Source organism: Halichoeres trimaculatus, unplaced genomic scaffold (assembly GCF_033239565.1).
Source record: "Halichoeres trimaculatus isolate MK-OKI-2021-1 unplaced genomic scaffold, fHalTri1.1 fHalTri1_scaffold_18, whole genome shotgun sequence".
NCBI lineage: Eukaryota > Metazoa > Chordata > Actinopteri > Labriformes > Labridae > Halichoeres > Halichoeres trimaculatus.
The window spans coordinates 7,949,137-7,965,483 of NW_027437196.1; the positions used below are offsets into that span (position 1 = coordinate 7,949,137).

Here is a 16,347-nt window from a genome sequence, read left to right on the forward strand (position 1 = left end):
GAGAAATGTTGATGAGTGACGCAAAACTGACTCAAGCAAAGTTAAGGACTGAAACAGGCAAAAGGGCCATGGGCATGTTTTCCACAAATTGGGCTCAGAGTTCATATTAGCTGGTACTTACAGGTACCTCTCTGCTGAGGATGTCTGTGAAAAATGTCTGACCCAGACAAATACATTTCTATCCATCTATTAGAAAGAGCAGCACAGGCATCCTTAACTTCCTCCAGCTCGTCCTGGGGGGATCTTTAGGCGTTCCTCGGCATGCTGGGAGCAGTAGACTAATCACAAGAGAGCAATGACAGATGGGATGGAGACAGAAATGAATTTGGGTGTGAGTCGAGAAAAACAGCCTTTTTATTTGATTGCACAAACTTTAAGAAACTTTTTAAACCACATTTGTGTATTACATGTTACTATTATTATGAATACTCTTGTTATTTTAGTCATTTGATAGCAAACCTACACATAAGAGATTGATATTTCAAGCTCTCAACTCTTCAGTCCGAATAGCAATCCATTAGCAGAGTGGGACCAAGCGATCAATCCTCTCAGTGTTGAAAAGATTAGAAGTAGAAGTAGATTATTGAGTGGATTGGCAGATTCTGAAGTGTCATCGTGTGGAGGTGAAATATCTTGGGAAATGGAACTCAAGGAGACCAGAGGCGGGGTAGGAAGACCTGTGATAACCTGTGAGTTAGCCTGTTTGCCAAATGCTAATCACCATATCTAGCAGAATTAAACATCACAGCTGTGGACATATATTAAGAATATACCACCCTTTGCAGAAGTCTTAATTTTCATCAGCTCCTCAGTGAATACAAACTAAAGTACGAAGTAATAATCACATTGTTATTGTGACGTCGGCTTCTCCAGTGGACAGTAAAGGTAGCACTGTTCACACCTAGCCAATGCACATTTTAGACTATAGTTTCATTTGAAATGTATTTTGGAGGCAAAAAAGTTACACACCTGCACAGACCAGTTTACATTCTTCTGTAGTTGCTATGTTTAGCTAACGTTTAGCCAAAAAGTTGACAGCATTTATTATCTCTACACTGTTGTTCTCTAACCTGTTGTTGTGTTTACAAAATGCCTTATCAGCCTCAGTCACAAGATGTGTTTGCTCTTGAGATAAAATCCAACTTCACCTATGTTCGGTAAAACTTTATTTATTCATTTATTTATTCATTTGTATAAGTAACTGCTATATAATGCTCACTTTTTTACTATCAATTTTTTCTTGCATCGGCTATGAGATGCAACCATAGACTGTATAATAAATGGACATAGTATCCGTGATGTCACCATCTGTTTCTGATACAGAGTTTTAAAGCAAATAGTTGTTGGGAAGCTCAAACTCAAGAAGTGACTTTGAGTCACCTTGCTAACAGCTTTTGGGTTCATACTTGTCAGTCAGGTAAGCTAAGCCTCTGATTGGATGCACTTGTGATCTTAATATAAAAAAACCCAAAACACATTATAAAGTGTGTGCCCATAGAAAAATAAGCCTTTTTAACCTAAGCTGTAAACATGTATAATTTTGCTGTAAAGATTTTTTTTATTAGTTTGTATGTTAAGCACTTCTTTAGGGATCTTCATCTCTCAAGGCTGGGGGTTGCTGCTTGGATGCAACTTGAAAATTACTGTCCATACATCTGTGCAGCAACAGCATCCAAACTGCAGTTCCTGGAGTGTCCACTGGAGGCTCGCTGAAACACTGAAAACCAAATGCAAAACAAGCCAAATAGGACAACTTTTACCGCAAATACATACATGCAGCCTGAGTCTGGATCTAGAATATTTCTGTATCGGAACACTGTACCAGGGTGGATTTTTTTCTAAACTTAAAATTTTCAAAGTTATTGAATGTACGAGTTTGCCCCTTATAAGGTCATCGTGGGCCATGTCTATATGTAGTATTGAGGCTAATGCTGCGTTCCACTTGTACTCAGAACTGGGAAGTTGGGAGTGGGAGTGATGTCATCTCCCAGTTCAGCGTTCCAGTTGCCAAGGAAAAATTTGCCTTAGCAGCAGTATTTCTGTATGTAAACATTGAATAACACTATATATACGGCTCATTTATTGCGACAAACACTAGTTGGAAATTTTACATTAAAAAGAATATATCAGGGGCAGTTGGAAATTCGGGTGGGGGGGTCTCCAGCTGGGCGTTCCCATTTGAAGATTAGTATAAATGAAACGCAGCATTAAGGCCGCTGTCTTTACCTCGGCATTTCCAACATTGTCTATGTTGACTATAGGATTCAAAACTCTGTGTCAGGAAAAGATGGGTAATGTCACAGACATTGCGCCTATAGTACAGTCTATGGCTGGCAAAGTGGTGATTGATCATGTGACTAGGGGAAGAAGCAAGAATGACCTTTAGGTTTTGTCAGATTTCTCTAAAGCCATGGGAGGAGGCAGGGTCAGATGATTACGATAGCTTCAGTTATTCAGGGTTTAACAGCTGCTGAGAGATAGAACATATCATGTCATTAGTTCAATCAACACCCAAAACAACAAGATTATTATATGTATGGGCATCACCTTGGTTTCCCTAACCCTCCTGGCACCATAGAGATGAAAACCTGTGCAAACAAAGGTGTTTACAGCTTCTTTTTTTACCTTTAAAGCCAAAATAATATTTTGGTGGGCTTGCAGTGGGAGTGGGAGTCGTTCCAAGGAAAGCAGTGCTTTGCTTACTACACAAGCACAGAGATCTCTGAAGGATTACACAGCCGACTGTCAACAGGGGGGTTGCAGACTTCGGGCTTAAGGAACCAGAGGATTAGAGTACAAGAGCTGGGAGTCTCGTGTCCAACCCGAGATAAGACGGCAACTCGGCATATCAACCGCAGAGGAGGATGCGTTCACACGATGAGCTCTGAGATGCAGGGTCACCCTCAGCACTTTATTTACTCAGCTGGCTCCTGTGAAGGTCTTCATCACAAGTTGGGAAACAAGATGGGAAAAAAAGCACAGCCTCTCTTTGTAAATATCTGCTCAGAGCAATTATCAATGCAGTAAAGAACAGGGAAAGGGCCAAGCACCTCTTGTCCCCAATAATTCCTTTATAGATGTCTTTAAATCATTAATGGTCACAGCACTGCGCTGCTGATTAATGGCTTCAATTTAGAGGAAATCATGAATTTAATTAATTAAAGTAATTAGAGGCAGGGCTCGTCCATACACATGGCGACCTTATGGCCCAGAGATCTCTAAAGGCTTTTGTCTTAATCAAGACAGGGATGTCAAATAAAAGACAAGAGAGCTCGAGGACAGTTGGAGGAGTGACAATCTCGAGGCTTGGCTCTCTTCTGCTGCTCAGCGAAGGGCCAAAGGAGCAGTTTGAGGGCTCATTACAAGCATAGAGAATGTAATGTCAACCCAAGGCCACAGCTCTTGAATTTACTGCGCGCCAGTTCTATATCCAGCTGTCATTGTTCCTGTCTAATTCATGAGGCCAGATCAAGGATGGGATGGTCATTTAACTCAGGAAATGAAAAAGGTGTTCCAGTTTAGGGAAAATCTATCCATGGCTTTATTTTTTCATCACAGGTAGAGAAGTTGTTTAAAAAATATAAAGGTACATTTAGCAGCTTGTTTAACTGGATAACAGTCAATATAAAAGACAACACTTTAGTCCTACTTTAATGTTATACTCCCTTTCAGCAGACTGTCTGCTACAATTTGATGTTAGTTGCAGGTTTGTATATTAATTTGTTACCTGACAGTGTTGAAAATTGTGATGACCCAGTACATATTTTATATTCCAGATCTTAGTATCCAGAATATTGCCAGGATCTGGATACTTTTACATCTGTCAGAAATTATGGTGACCTTTTCTTGTACTGTCTTGCAAAGCAATTTGACCATCTATGGTGGAGTTATATACACATATGGTGAAAACGACTCTATCTCACAACGATAAAGAATCCTGGATCCGGATGATGATCCAGATCACTTCTAAAATTTGATCATTTCTTCCTTATCCCATTTTGAACATTTCCTGAAAATTTCATCAAGATCCAATTGTAATGTTTTGAGTTAAGTTGTTCACAGACAAACAAACAGATAAACTATCCCGAAAACATAACCTCCTTGGCAGAGGTAACAAACATAGTTCAAGAATTTTTAGTTTCCTTTTCTCTTTGCTTTTTAATCTTCAATAGAAACACTTGGCACCCAATAGAAAATCACAGAGGTCAAATTTGATTTGGGCTAAAAGGAAACTACCAGCTACAATGCTGCTGAGGGGTCACTGTAGGACCTTCTGTATCATAAATAAACCAAAAGAATCTGAATCAAAAGTTTTATTTGCTAAGAAGAACCGAGTTGGATCAAGAAATCATACATTTGCATGTCAGAAGTAGGGTTGCAAAATTCTGGGAATTTTCAAAGTTGGAAACTTTCCAGAGAAATTTATAATGAAGAACTCAAATATAGCTAGCCTACGTATATTGTGGCATAATTTTGGCCAGGACAACAACATTTAATGCAAGTTCACTCGAATATCTCATTAAAGGCACCACCTGAGGACGACATAAAGTCAAGTTAGTTCTGATAAAACATTCAGAGCATTTCCAAATTTCTCAAGCTTAACTTCACATGCAAGGTACTAGAAATTTGACCACCCTTTTGCAAATCCTAGTCATACGTCGGCACCTAAGATTCACCTTTTTCTAATGATGTAAGAATTTTTCCAGGGATAAAATCAAAGGGGAAACACCCAACACACTTTTTGGGCCTGCTTTTTGTGTAAATTTCAGGGGTGATGTAGTGCATCATTTAGTCTACTGATGTTACAGTTCTTTTTCAAATGTCAGTAATGACCCAGTGTAAGAGTCATGCCAGCCTATTTGCTTTAGCACCAAAGCTTCACGTTTGCATTGTTTCGAGGGGCCACGCCCCAAACCTTTACATGACACCCACTGTATCTGTAAAACTGAACAACTCAACTTAGAAAAAATCCAGGCCAATGGGTGCATATATCTCAATGTAAGTATCTCAAACTGAACTCAACTTGAGAGCCATGGTGGTCAGAGAATTTTAAATGCTTCGTCCCTTCCTCTGCACCAGGGGTGGCCAACTAGTCAGAGACCAAGAGCCACAAAACTCACCGTGGTACTAGAAAGAGCCACATCACGCACGTGGTCCTACAAACACACTTCTTCTCACACATTTATGAAATGACGTAAAACGAAAAATAGGTATGTTTCTAATTTTCAAAGCGAGATTTATTGTGTTTGTGTGTTTAAGTTCGTATTTGGAGCCGTGTCAAAGACAATTGTCTGTTTTACTGCAGATGAGACAAAGTTCTCTCTTTATCTATCTATTTATCTATCTATCTATCTATCTATCTATCTATCTATCTATCTATCTATCTATCTATCTATCTATCTATCTATCTATCTATCTATCTATCTATCTATCTATCTATCTATCTATCAATGGATAGATAGAAATGAGCACATGAGCTATTGAGAGAAGCACGTGTAGAGAAGAGAAACTGAAACTTAAGTATCAATCTCATTACCCAAGTATTGATCAATACTGATCCCAACTTTGGCATCAGTATATCAGTATTTTAGATTGATCGGCACACCGTTACTCATAACTTTTTAGTGGACAGCTTGGCCACCCCTGCTTTACACCAATCACCTGCTGTGGACTTAAGTCAGCATCGTTGTTACCCCAGTAGATCAAAATAACAGGACTTTTTATCACAAGACTTACTATTTCACCATCCTGAAGCCACACATTTATGAATAAAGGAAGGAGAATAATCCTTGACTAGATTCAATAAGGATCCTTCCACCATCAATGCACCTGAGCGTCTTTTTCACAGTTTTAGACTTTCAATACACCTGGTTTATTTCCTGCTGTCTTTGTGTCCAGTCACTTACCAGGACCAGAAAGTGTTTTTATTTCACGTTGAGTATCTCAAAAGTAGACCTTGTGGCAGCTGCACTGGTTGAAATATATTGTTCAGGTTTACCACATACTGTTAGAAAATGTTAAAAAACGAGAGAATTATGGAGAACAGCAGGCAGAAAGTAACTTTGTTTTAAAGCTCTGATTCATTTTCACTCAGCAACTGAATTGATCTCCAAGCAATAATCCCTGCTTATCTGAAACAGTGGGGAGCAGGTGTGATTGTGCATGAATATAATCAACTTAATCAACAGTGGCAGCTTTGAATACCCATGAAGGCATTGCAAAATTACTGGGCTTAGACCGAACACTTTCATACATTTGATGTAGTTTTTATATGTTAGAGTTAGAGAATCGCTCTCTGATTGATTTGTGAAACAGTGTGTGTTGGTGCAAACTTCACATTCTGGGGTCATTTCCCTCAAAACAAACAGCTCCAAGACATTTGCATTGCAGGAAACGCATATTGTTCTTGACAGTCGGCGTGCGGCTTGTGTGTTTTCGCGAGCCTGAAGAATACCTGTCTCCCATTCAGATTAAGCACGCCACATTTATTTTCATTACTGGCAGATGACAGTTGTTCAGCCAAAGATGCGGGATTGATTAGGAAACCCTGTTTTGTACACAGCTGCGGGGGATAAACACGGAAAATGTAGAAAGTGAAGATCGGATCCGTCACGTCAATGAAGATGGACAAACACTGGAGGGACGTGGACGGGCCAAATTGAGAAGCAGATGACAGCCTTGTGGAGCAGAAAGAATATATCCAGGGTGTTTGTCGTTTTTTTTTTTTTCTCTGACATCCACCTCACGTGGCCTGTATTACATTTCTTTTCTGACAGTATTGTTAGAACAGGATGTTTTGTTGGACTCACAGGGCAAATAACCTGTACGAGAAGCTAAAAAAAGACCTGTAAAAGCCGCCAGAGTCCATATTGAATGTTAATTTATGACCTTGCCTGCTGTGAGAAGTGATTTTAACTATCAACCTGTAATAGAGATTTAGACGTCGCTGGAGCTCTCTTTCATACACATCATACTTTGACCTTGGTGTTTTAAACTACCTGTAATATAACCTGTCATGACTAAGAGGTGATGATATAATCTAGGTGTCCTTCTACCAGCCGCTTGGTGATAACTTCTCCAGCTTCACACAGCTTTTTTTATATATACTATATTGTTCACATCCAGGGCCAGAGCCTGTTAATTCTGCTTTACAGCCAAAATGGAGGACTCTAATGTTCAATTTCCATGATCACTTCATTCTGTAAAAGCCTGTAAACTAGACCCAATGCAAGAAAGTGAGATTTTTATTTGGATGTTTCTCCTCAAAGTAAAATATCACTGACATGTAAGATAGCACTTTCTGCTAGATGCTACAAAACAAGCGTAGTTAGACATAAAAATGAATTATTCAATCAAAGCAGCTTTTCTGGAAGAGGCAGCTCATGAAAAATGATGATTTGTTTTGAAATTATTAACAGCACGATGTAGACAGTCCGCGTCAGTTTTAAGACCAGACGCAAAAAGCCTGGTCCATGAGAGGTTGTTTGTGATCATTTAACAATTAAATGTTTTTTCCTCTCTAATGTGAGATAAATTCTTTGATGCGAAATTGCTTGAAAAAAGAAATCTCCATTAAATGAGCCCAGTTGGATCAACAAGGCTCGTTTACACGATAATGAATGACCTATTGAAATTGATTGGCACTGATTGTGCCTGATTATGTTTTTCTCCGGGAAATCCTCAAACGCTTCTCCGCCTTTACCTTCCAAGCCACGGCTGTCAGCTCGAGTCACATCAACCACAGTTTTATGTAAAGAGAAATGCAAAAGCAGTAACGTCTGATGTTTTTTTTTTTCATTTTTTCATTTTCACTGCCTTGGAGGAAGAGTGGGAGAGGACAATACAGAGACAACAGTTGTCAGTCGATAGCAGAGTTCACAGTCGAGGCTGAAAACAGATTTCCAGTGTGTTTGCCTGGGAGAAGTTTGGGGATTTGGGGGCAAAACTGAAGTAAATCAAAATCAAGTTTTATATTTTGGATTTTATTGGCATACTGCACCGACTCATTTTCCCCCAAGGTTTGAAACCCACCTGCTAGGAATTTTTTTTACTGACTTAAAAAACAGACACAGGCACTGTTGCAAAATCAAACTGTAGATACTGATTTAATATCTTGATTCAGTAGCTTACAGATAATAGATGGGGATAGATAAGCTAGGCTAGCATAAACTAAATATTTTATGTTATGTTTCAAGTTATTAAATGTATCAATTAAATCCCTAACATCACTATTTATCAACTGTATATGGAAATAAATCACAAAAGTTCCTAAAAATAACTCAGCTGTAGCCTAAATGTACACTTCCCCTTTCATTTAGCATGCACAGCTTTGAGCTAGCATAGAAACTGCTATCAGTGGGATGTAAAAAATGATACATTTAGTTTATCTTCAGCTAGGTTATCTACCATGTATGCTATAACTCCAGGCTTCTCCTTTCCTAGTTTTTAACTGTGTAGCTTACTAATTTTGAAGGCTAGCTTAGCTGCTATCTTATTTGCTAGCTTAAAATTGACTTGTTAGACCTCATTTGACTGAAAGTCATTCACAGTACTAAAGTAATCAACCATGTAAGCTGTTACTCCAAGTTTCCCAACCCCCATTTGTTATATGTGTATCTTGCTAATCACAAAGCCTAGCTTAGCTGCTGTCTAACTTACTAGCATCATAATTTACCTTCTACACCTCATGTGACTGCAAAGTCCATCACAGGATCAAAGTAATCAAGTATGTATGCTTTATTCCAGGCTTCTCTTCCCCTAATTTGTTGTACATGTTGCTTGCCAACCCCAAAATAGCTACTATTTAAGCTGCTAGCTTAATATTACACCTGTTACACTCCATGTGACAGCAAAAACCATAACAATATTCAAATTAACAACCATGACTCCGAGCTCCCCCTTCCCTATTTTGTTGAATATGAAGCTTGCTAACCATGAAGCCTAGCTTAGCTGCTATCCTGCCTATTATATAAATAAATGACTTTGTCCCCTAATAACAGTCTTTCACAGCATAAAAGTTGTCAACCATGTATGGTATTTACCCAGGTTTCTCCACGTCCATTTTGTTGTATATGTAGCTTACTAATTATGAAGCCTAGCTTAGCTGCAGTCTTCCCTACTAGCTTAAAAATAGGTTTGCTAGATTTCATTTCAAGAGACAGTATTGCTGTTTTTTTATCTATAGCTTTTGTTTTATCAACATCTTTAACTTAAGCTTCTCCTTACCTTTAGCAATGCGTAGTCCTGTAGCTGAATTTGGTGGTTACATGTTATTTTATTTTTGTAAAAAATATGTGTTGTTGTTTTTCTTTCATTCCCTTACCTTTTGTGAACTCTTTCAAAAATCTTTTTTTTTTCTCAAATAACTGTAAAGAGTTGGACAGAGCTTTTAATTTGTGGTTCTATGGAGAGTTTAAAATCAGTCAAGGCCATCAGTTTGGAGCTGCTTCATTGTGTCAGTATATAGATAAATAAATAAATAAATACATGAATAAAAGCACTTCTTGAGTCAAGGAAAGAAACAGGTTTTTTTTTTTTTTTTTTTTTTTTGACTGCTTTCCAACTTTGGAACTGAAGAGAAAAGAGGCGACCAATGAGAAGAGAGAACTACAGTACCTGTCTGTGATTGGATGATTGACTTTTCAGCCGTCCAATCAGAATGACTGAGTGTTGCTATGCAGTTGTAAGGCTTATGAAGATATTAAACACATTCATACACTATTTGTAGACTGTGTTGTAACATATAAACTTAAATATCTTGGATTTTTTTAACATCAAGTTAAATATTTTGAATAAGTATATCAATCAAAGGAAATCTCATATATCTCTAGATTGTGGGTCCTCCTGTAAATCAAGGTCAGTCAAAAATGAGATCTGTAAGGGTTCAGTTTAAATGATTCAATCTGGGGGATTTCGCCAGATTAGGGGTTGAGGGGTATGTTTAAAATGTTAAATTGCAGGTTTTTCTTTGTGTTCTCTCTCATATATTACACCATGTGGATTGCAGTCTTGGCTTGTGTTTCCAGAACAAATACCTTGCAGTGTTTTAAGCACAGCGCTCTGCCTGTCACTGTGTACCAGCACCACATTTCGACAGACTATCTTTAACAAACAATTCTTTAAATGTTTGTGCAACAAAACCGCTATCCTGCCTGTCCTTGTTTTCATAGCTACGTTTCCCCCTCGGTAGATCAACATCCTCAGAAGCAGTTTGCGGAGTCTAAAACACTAACTTTATGAGTTGCCATCTGTGCATGTTAACAAAGATTTTAACAGGGAGATAAGATAGTATGAGTATTTTATAAAAGAAGGGAAAGGGAGCTAACTTTCTCTTGAACTTCTGTGCTTCAGAGTGCTTTATTCCACTTTTATTGAACCTAATTAGTGCACACACAAAGATACACTGTCCTCCATTGATACCGCTAGAGGACAAACTCAAAGACTTTGACTCCTCTGTATCAAACAGAAAAATATCAGTTGTACTACCAGTCAGATGTGAGATACATACAAATTTAGCTTTGTCCTTTTGGTGTTGAAGAGCCTCCTCAGCAGAGCACAGATTGGTTTCAGCACACATTTGGCTGCAAAATTCGAATCAACAGATTGAAGTTCGCGGAAAAGATGCCACTAACTGATCTCCGGGATACAAATGGAAACAATGGCAGTGAAATGATCTCTAAAGGCTGGGAGTAACACTTTAATCCTGCTGCAGCATCCCTGCAAACGGTGGCAACGGCTGAAAGTGTTTTTTTTTGTTGTTGTTTAGCTGTGTTTGGGGCCTTGAGCGAGTACACAGCACATGTCAGATCACAAAATGCTGCTGAAGGTTGTGTGAAAATCTGCTTTAAACTCGGGTATTTAATATATATGTGAACCCTAATTCAAAACAAACAGATTCCAACAAAAAAGAGGATGAATCAGATTATTCACGGAGTCACATTTCTTCATTGTTTCCTCCTTTCGAGTGGAATTGGTCACAAGCTCTGTTGATGTGAAGATTATTTCCGCATTTAGCTCTGCTTGACTTGGCCACAGGAAGCTGTCTTGGAGACTAATGATGGCCTGTCTGCCCACAGGAACCATGGTCGTGCAAGTGGCAGCCACAGATGCAGATGACCCAACATATGGGAACAGTGCCAGGGTGATCTACAGCATCATCCACGGACAGCCGTACTTCTCGGTGGAGCCCAAGACAGGTGGGTGCAGCATTTGTCAGTGGAAAGTAGAGGTGATTAAATACACAGATAGGACCATGGGGTGTCATTTAAAGCCCCTAGAATAACTCAAGAAGCTTTACACTACAGCATGAGCAAAGATCAGCTCCACAAACATTAATCTGAGCATTTTTTATTTAACACAACAAATTCAGCCTTTTTTATGTTCCTTTAATTACTCTGAAGTGATCACTCGGACACACTTAACACAAAAGGCTCTCACAGTATAATTCAGGCTCTTATGCGACTGTGTTCAGATGATTATTACGGAAATAACAAAATTAATTCTACAAACAAATCATAAAAAATAGCCTCTCTGAAGCTGTTCAGCTAATTAAACCCAACACGAGAGTCATCCAAAGGTGATCACTGATGTCTGTGGGTGTTGAGTGTCAGCGGCGGTTGTGTACACTCCAGTGTGGGACGCTCATGATAGATTTAATTCAGCAAAAGCTCATTTTGTCAGCTGTATTTAGTGTTGTTGAAATATCTTTCACAAAAATATGTTGAAAACAAGTTTTTATGGGCAGTTATTACCTCTCTCTGTGCCACTTTGCAAGTTTACATAATCTATTCTAGTTTTAAGACTGACACAAATTTAGCCTTTGCAAAACCAATTATGCAACTTTTTATAGCAGTCCTAGAACACAGTAAATTCATTTTACAGTATGTTTTTATACAGTTAGAATTTTAGATCACACACCATTGTGGTGAGAATTGGGTCTTTTACTTTGCCTTTGTTTTTAGCATTGGAAAGGATGTCAGATTGTCTCTACAGAGCCCAGCATAGCGCCAGCGCTACAATCTGCATATGAAGTTTCAACTGGCAGTAGATTTGAAATCAGATGAGATAGATTGATCATTCTTTCTGCATATAAAATCTGGGGAGTTACACTTTCATATTGCGTTTTCAACATTTTTTACAACATTGTTAACATTTACATTTTTGAGGGATACAGCCATGATATTTCTGTATTAAAGGTCCCATATTATGCAAAAATCACTTTAAGTCTTTTAGTGAAATTTGTGGGTCTTTGGCTTTCCTCCCAGCCCACAAAATGTGATATTTAATCACAAAACCTGTACTTAGTAGTGCTTGTGAATGTAAAATCCAGGCTTAAAATGTGCTGTTTGGATTTTGGGGATTTGCCGACGTCAACGATTCCCTTTTTTGACCAATCAGGAGCAAGTCTGACCTGATTGGTCAGACTTGTAAGAGCTTTTCCTCAGTGGCCCCCTGTCTCTGTGTTAGCTTCAGGATGCTAACTATAGCAGTGGTTAGCCTGTTGTAGCCCGTAATGTTATGGTAAACAAGCTTCGCTGTTTTCTAAACATTGTGCACTCGGAGCTCGTGGCGCCGCTCTCAGTGACGCGGAAGAGCGGGGCGGTATCAGCGGTGGCTCATTTACATATGAAGGTCACGCCCACTAAATCAGAGCGTTCTGAACAGAGGGGCTATGAGAGCCTGGAAACAATGCTGCTGTGCTTGATTTATTGGCTTTTTGGACCAAAACATGTTACTACCATTTCATGAAGACATCAGTGATCCATATTAAACTACAGAAAAGGAGCAGAATATGGAACCTTTGACACAAATATATGTAAAAGCTTCATTTTTTATGGTTAATTGTGCTTTATATCAATTTATTAAGTTAGTCTAGGCATAAGTCTATACCATAGGCTCTATAAAACATGGACATAGCCTCCCCGACGTCACCTGTCTGTTTCTGAAATGGAAAATGAAGCACATCGGCTATAGCGGCCATATTGGTGGTGGTAAGGGCTTCACATGCAGCTATAGGGCGCCTGGTGGTCACGTGACCCTGAGCTGTGCCTCTGATTGGGAAGCTTGGGATCTTAATGTCTTCTGAACTGCTGTGATAGAAAAAACAAAAAGTTAAATGATGATGACAATGTCTATTGACTACATCTGGAGTCATATTTTCCCATAAAATGCACATCACATGAGTCAGAGAGAAACATTTCACCCCCTGCAGGAGAAAGGTGGAAACTTTTTTCCATTTCAGTTTATAAACAAAGACTGAAATGAAGAATTTGAATTTAAAAAAAAAAAAAAAAAAAATTGACAAAGAATCCTTATTTTGATGTTGTTGAACAAAAGATCCCGATATATATCGATTTTTGACTTTTTTTCCCCCACCCCTACTGAGAACACTTGTAGTAATGGGGGTTGTCTCTATGGCCCAGCAGTTAGATTGTGCCTCCTATAAAACTAGCACTAGATCGGTCTGTAAAAAAGAATCAAAAATGGACCAGGAGTTGCTGCTATAACTTTATAATGAACATTACATTACTGACAAATACCAATCAACATTTTGCTTAAGAGGTACAGTGGGGGACGTCAGGGAATGGCTACAACACAACAACTGTTTACTGATTTCTTTATAAACAGCCTCTTTGGTTGTCACCTGCCCGGTAGCAGGTTTTGTTTTGAAAAATGACCAAATACAAATATTTGAGTTTGTCAGCGGTAGTTTCATTTGTTCTCTTAGCTAAGAAAGACACATACATGCCAGGTTTCTTCTGTTTGATAACCAGTTTATCTCAACTCTTTATCAACAGCCACAGAGAAGTATGTTTCAGGGTTTGCTAACACTTAAATCACAGAGTGTATTAAAGCCAGCAGAGGTTTATTAAATGCTGTGAAAATTACATAGGGTGTCTTTAAGCATTGATTGGACTACAATATATTCTTTGATGGTGATTATTAAAACACTAACTCTTTCATTCTCTTATCAGCAAATGAAATCACGGTTCAAAGAATGAAGCAAAAGAAAGAAAAATAACGTCCCAGCACTAGATGCCATAAAGATATCAGCAATCTTATTGGCAAACAGTTTTAAAAAGCCTGGGAAAAGAGGCTCAAATAAACTGCAAGATAAGATGTGAGGTAGTTTGTTGACTTGTGGGGCGTTTTATCCTGAGCAGTGCAGCGGCAGACCTCGCTACATCTTCATGGCCGGCTCATTAGACACTGCCCTGCCGAGCCTCGGCTACTTCATGCAAAGCACTCTTGCAAGAAAGGAGAAAAATATGGGCCATCCCATAATATTAGGCTTCATCCTCTGCTACAAGAGTAACACATTCACACATGCTGGGGTTTTATGAATGTAGTTTTAATTCATGAACTGGTGAAAGGCACCGCAATGCGGGGATTTATGTCGTTTATTTTTCACAGTCAGGCAGACAGAAATGAGAGGAATACTCAACAACAAAAACTCCTCTGTGACCTGAAAGGTTCTCTGTAAACATTCAATAAGCCTAACCAGCGAAGGAAAATGGAGCATTCAAGACAAATGAATGCACATCCCACGAAAGGAAATGACTTCTCACAGTGTTGGCATTATGGATGCAGTGTTTGAGGAGGAAAAGATGTAGCAGAGCATCAAAAAAAAAAAAGAAAAAAAAAAAAAACTCCAGCACACTTAGCTGTGAAGTCTGCACACTATCACAGAATTTCTGTGTTGTTTTTCACTTTCTAGAGACATTCAGCTAATGAAGCCTCCTGCTGCAGCTTTCATTAGGGAACATTTCCATGTTTCCATGTTTCGGGGCGAACATTTACATGTTTTATCCACTCTAAATGAAAAGGTTCCTCATGGATACTCTTTAAGCTCCGACAGTTCCACTGGGACATCTCTGAGGCTGTAAATCTTTGATTTTCTTAGAAGCTAAAACTTCTGTGGGCTAATTAATGTGTTAAAATGCTGAAATCACCTTCCCTTCCATGAGTTTGGGTTGGAACTTGGGAATTTGTGCTTCAGTGTTTCTCTCAGTTCTTCTTTGCCATTAATTCCGCTGGTGATCAAGCACCTGAACACCGAGGATGCTGTTTGCTGTTGGCACTTGAGGAATAAAAAAGCTCATGTTTTAACTAGCTTAGACCAAATATAACTCAGGGGGGACAACAGTATCCATGGCTATTTTATACCTCACTGTCACATCCTTAACGCACCATGTTTAATACATATTTTAGAGTCTAAATGCTTTAAAAGTCCCCTGAGCAGTTTCTCCATTATCTTTTAATCAAGCTCAAACCAAGATTTCTAACATTCCTGAAACTTAAAATAAATTGCTTGTTAATTCGTCATTCCATCTGAGTGTTAGTTGACTTAGATTAGCTTAGCAACGCTTAGGTCTTAATTTAAATCAATCCATTAAGCTACCATTCCCTCAACCCCTCAAATTTGTTGTATTTGCACAAATGAGCTTCTCGTCTAAGTGTCTCCTGACACACAACTTTTAAAAGTTAAGTTTGAAAGCTAACAATCAGGCTATATATTAGCTATTCTGCCTCTGTCCTTCCTTGAGCCAGTACAAATGGAATTTTTTTCTTTCCCTTTTTTTTTTTTTTTTTTGGTGACTTGGGAGAAGTGCTCATGATTCTACCAAATCCTGGGGAAAGTGTTTTCATCTTAAGCTGCTGAGTGCTTCATTAAGTTCATCAGCTAGCTGCCAACTTCTGCTTTTTGGTAGCATTTAATGGGCCGCCAGAGTTTTTAGTAAGGATGAAAAAAGTTAATTAAATTGTCCGTTACTCAATTTTGTATTAACTTAGGCTCTGCCTGCAATTTCATTTAAAAAACACCAGCCTCTTCCGCTGCTAAATGCTACACTGTGTTTTCTGGCTAGCTGCTAACTTCTCCCCCCCTTTGTTTAAAGCTGAAATGAGAAAATTCAAAATCAGTTGTTAGTCGTATAACATGTAGTTTAACTGGCTTGAAAGCTTCTGAAAACTCAACCTTCCTCTAAATAACTCCCTGCAAGATAGTAGCGCTGAGCTAGCTTATTTTGCCCTATACTTAGTTATGACTTTTTTGTTTAAAAAAAGAGACAAAGGCACGTAAGAACTTGGAAAAACTAGAAAAAAACAATATATTTATTTGTTTTTCTGAATCAGAAACTAGTGGTAATTTACATCATGCTGCCACTTCAAGAATGGCTACAAATGCTACTGAGGAGGCTATAGCTAAGTATGCTTTAGCCTTTAACTCTAGTAACAGCTCCTCGTGTCTAAACTCCTTGATAAAAGACAGGGAACCCAAATTACGTCATCTTTTTCTGTAGTTTTTTTTTTTTTTTTTTTTCCATACAAAATTGATGTCTGTGAAAA

General features: G+C 38.6%; 1 protein-coding gene across 1 annotated transcript in view; it reads left to right on the forward strand.

The window, feature by feature from the left end:
• LOC141807321 (cadherin-7-like) overlaps positions 1-16,347 on the forward strand; it is a 165,926-nt gene that overhangs the window by 76,581 nt on the left and 72,998 nt on the right. Inside the window, exon 5 of the mRNA XM_074693242.1 lies at positions 11,076-11,195. Coding sequence (XP_074549343.1) covers positions 11,076-11,195 — 120 coding nt within the window. The remainder of the gene's footprint in view (positions 1-11,075; positions 11,196-16,347) is intronic.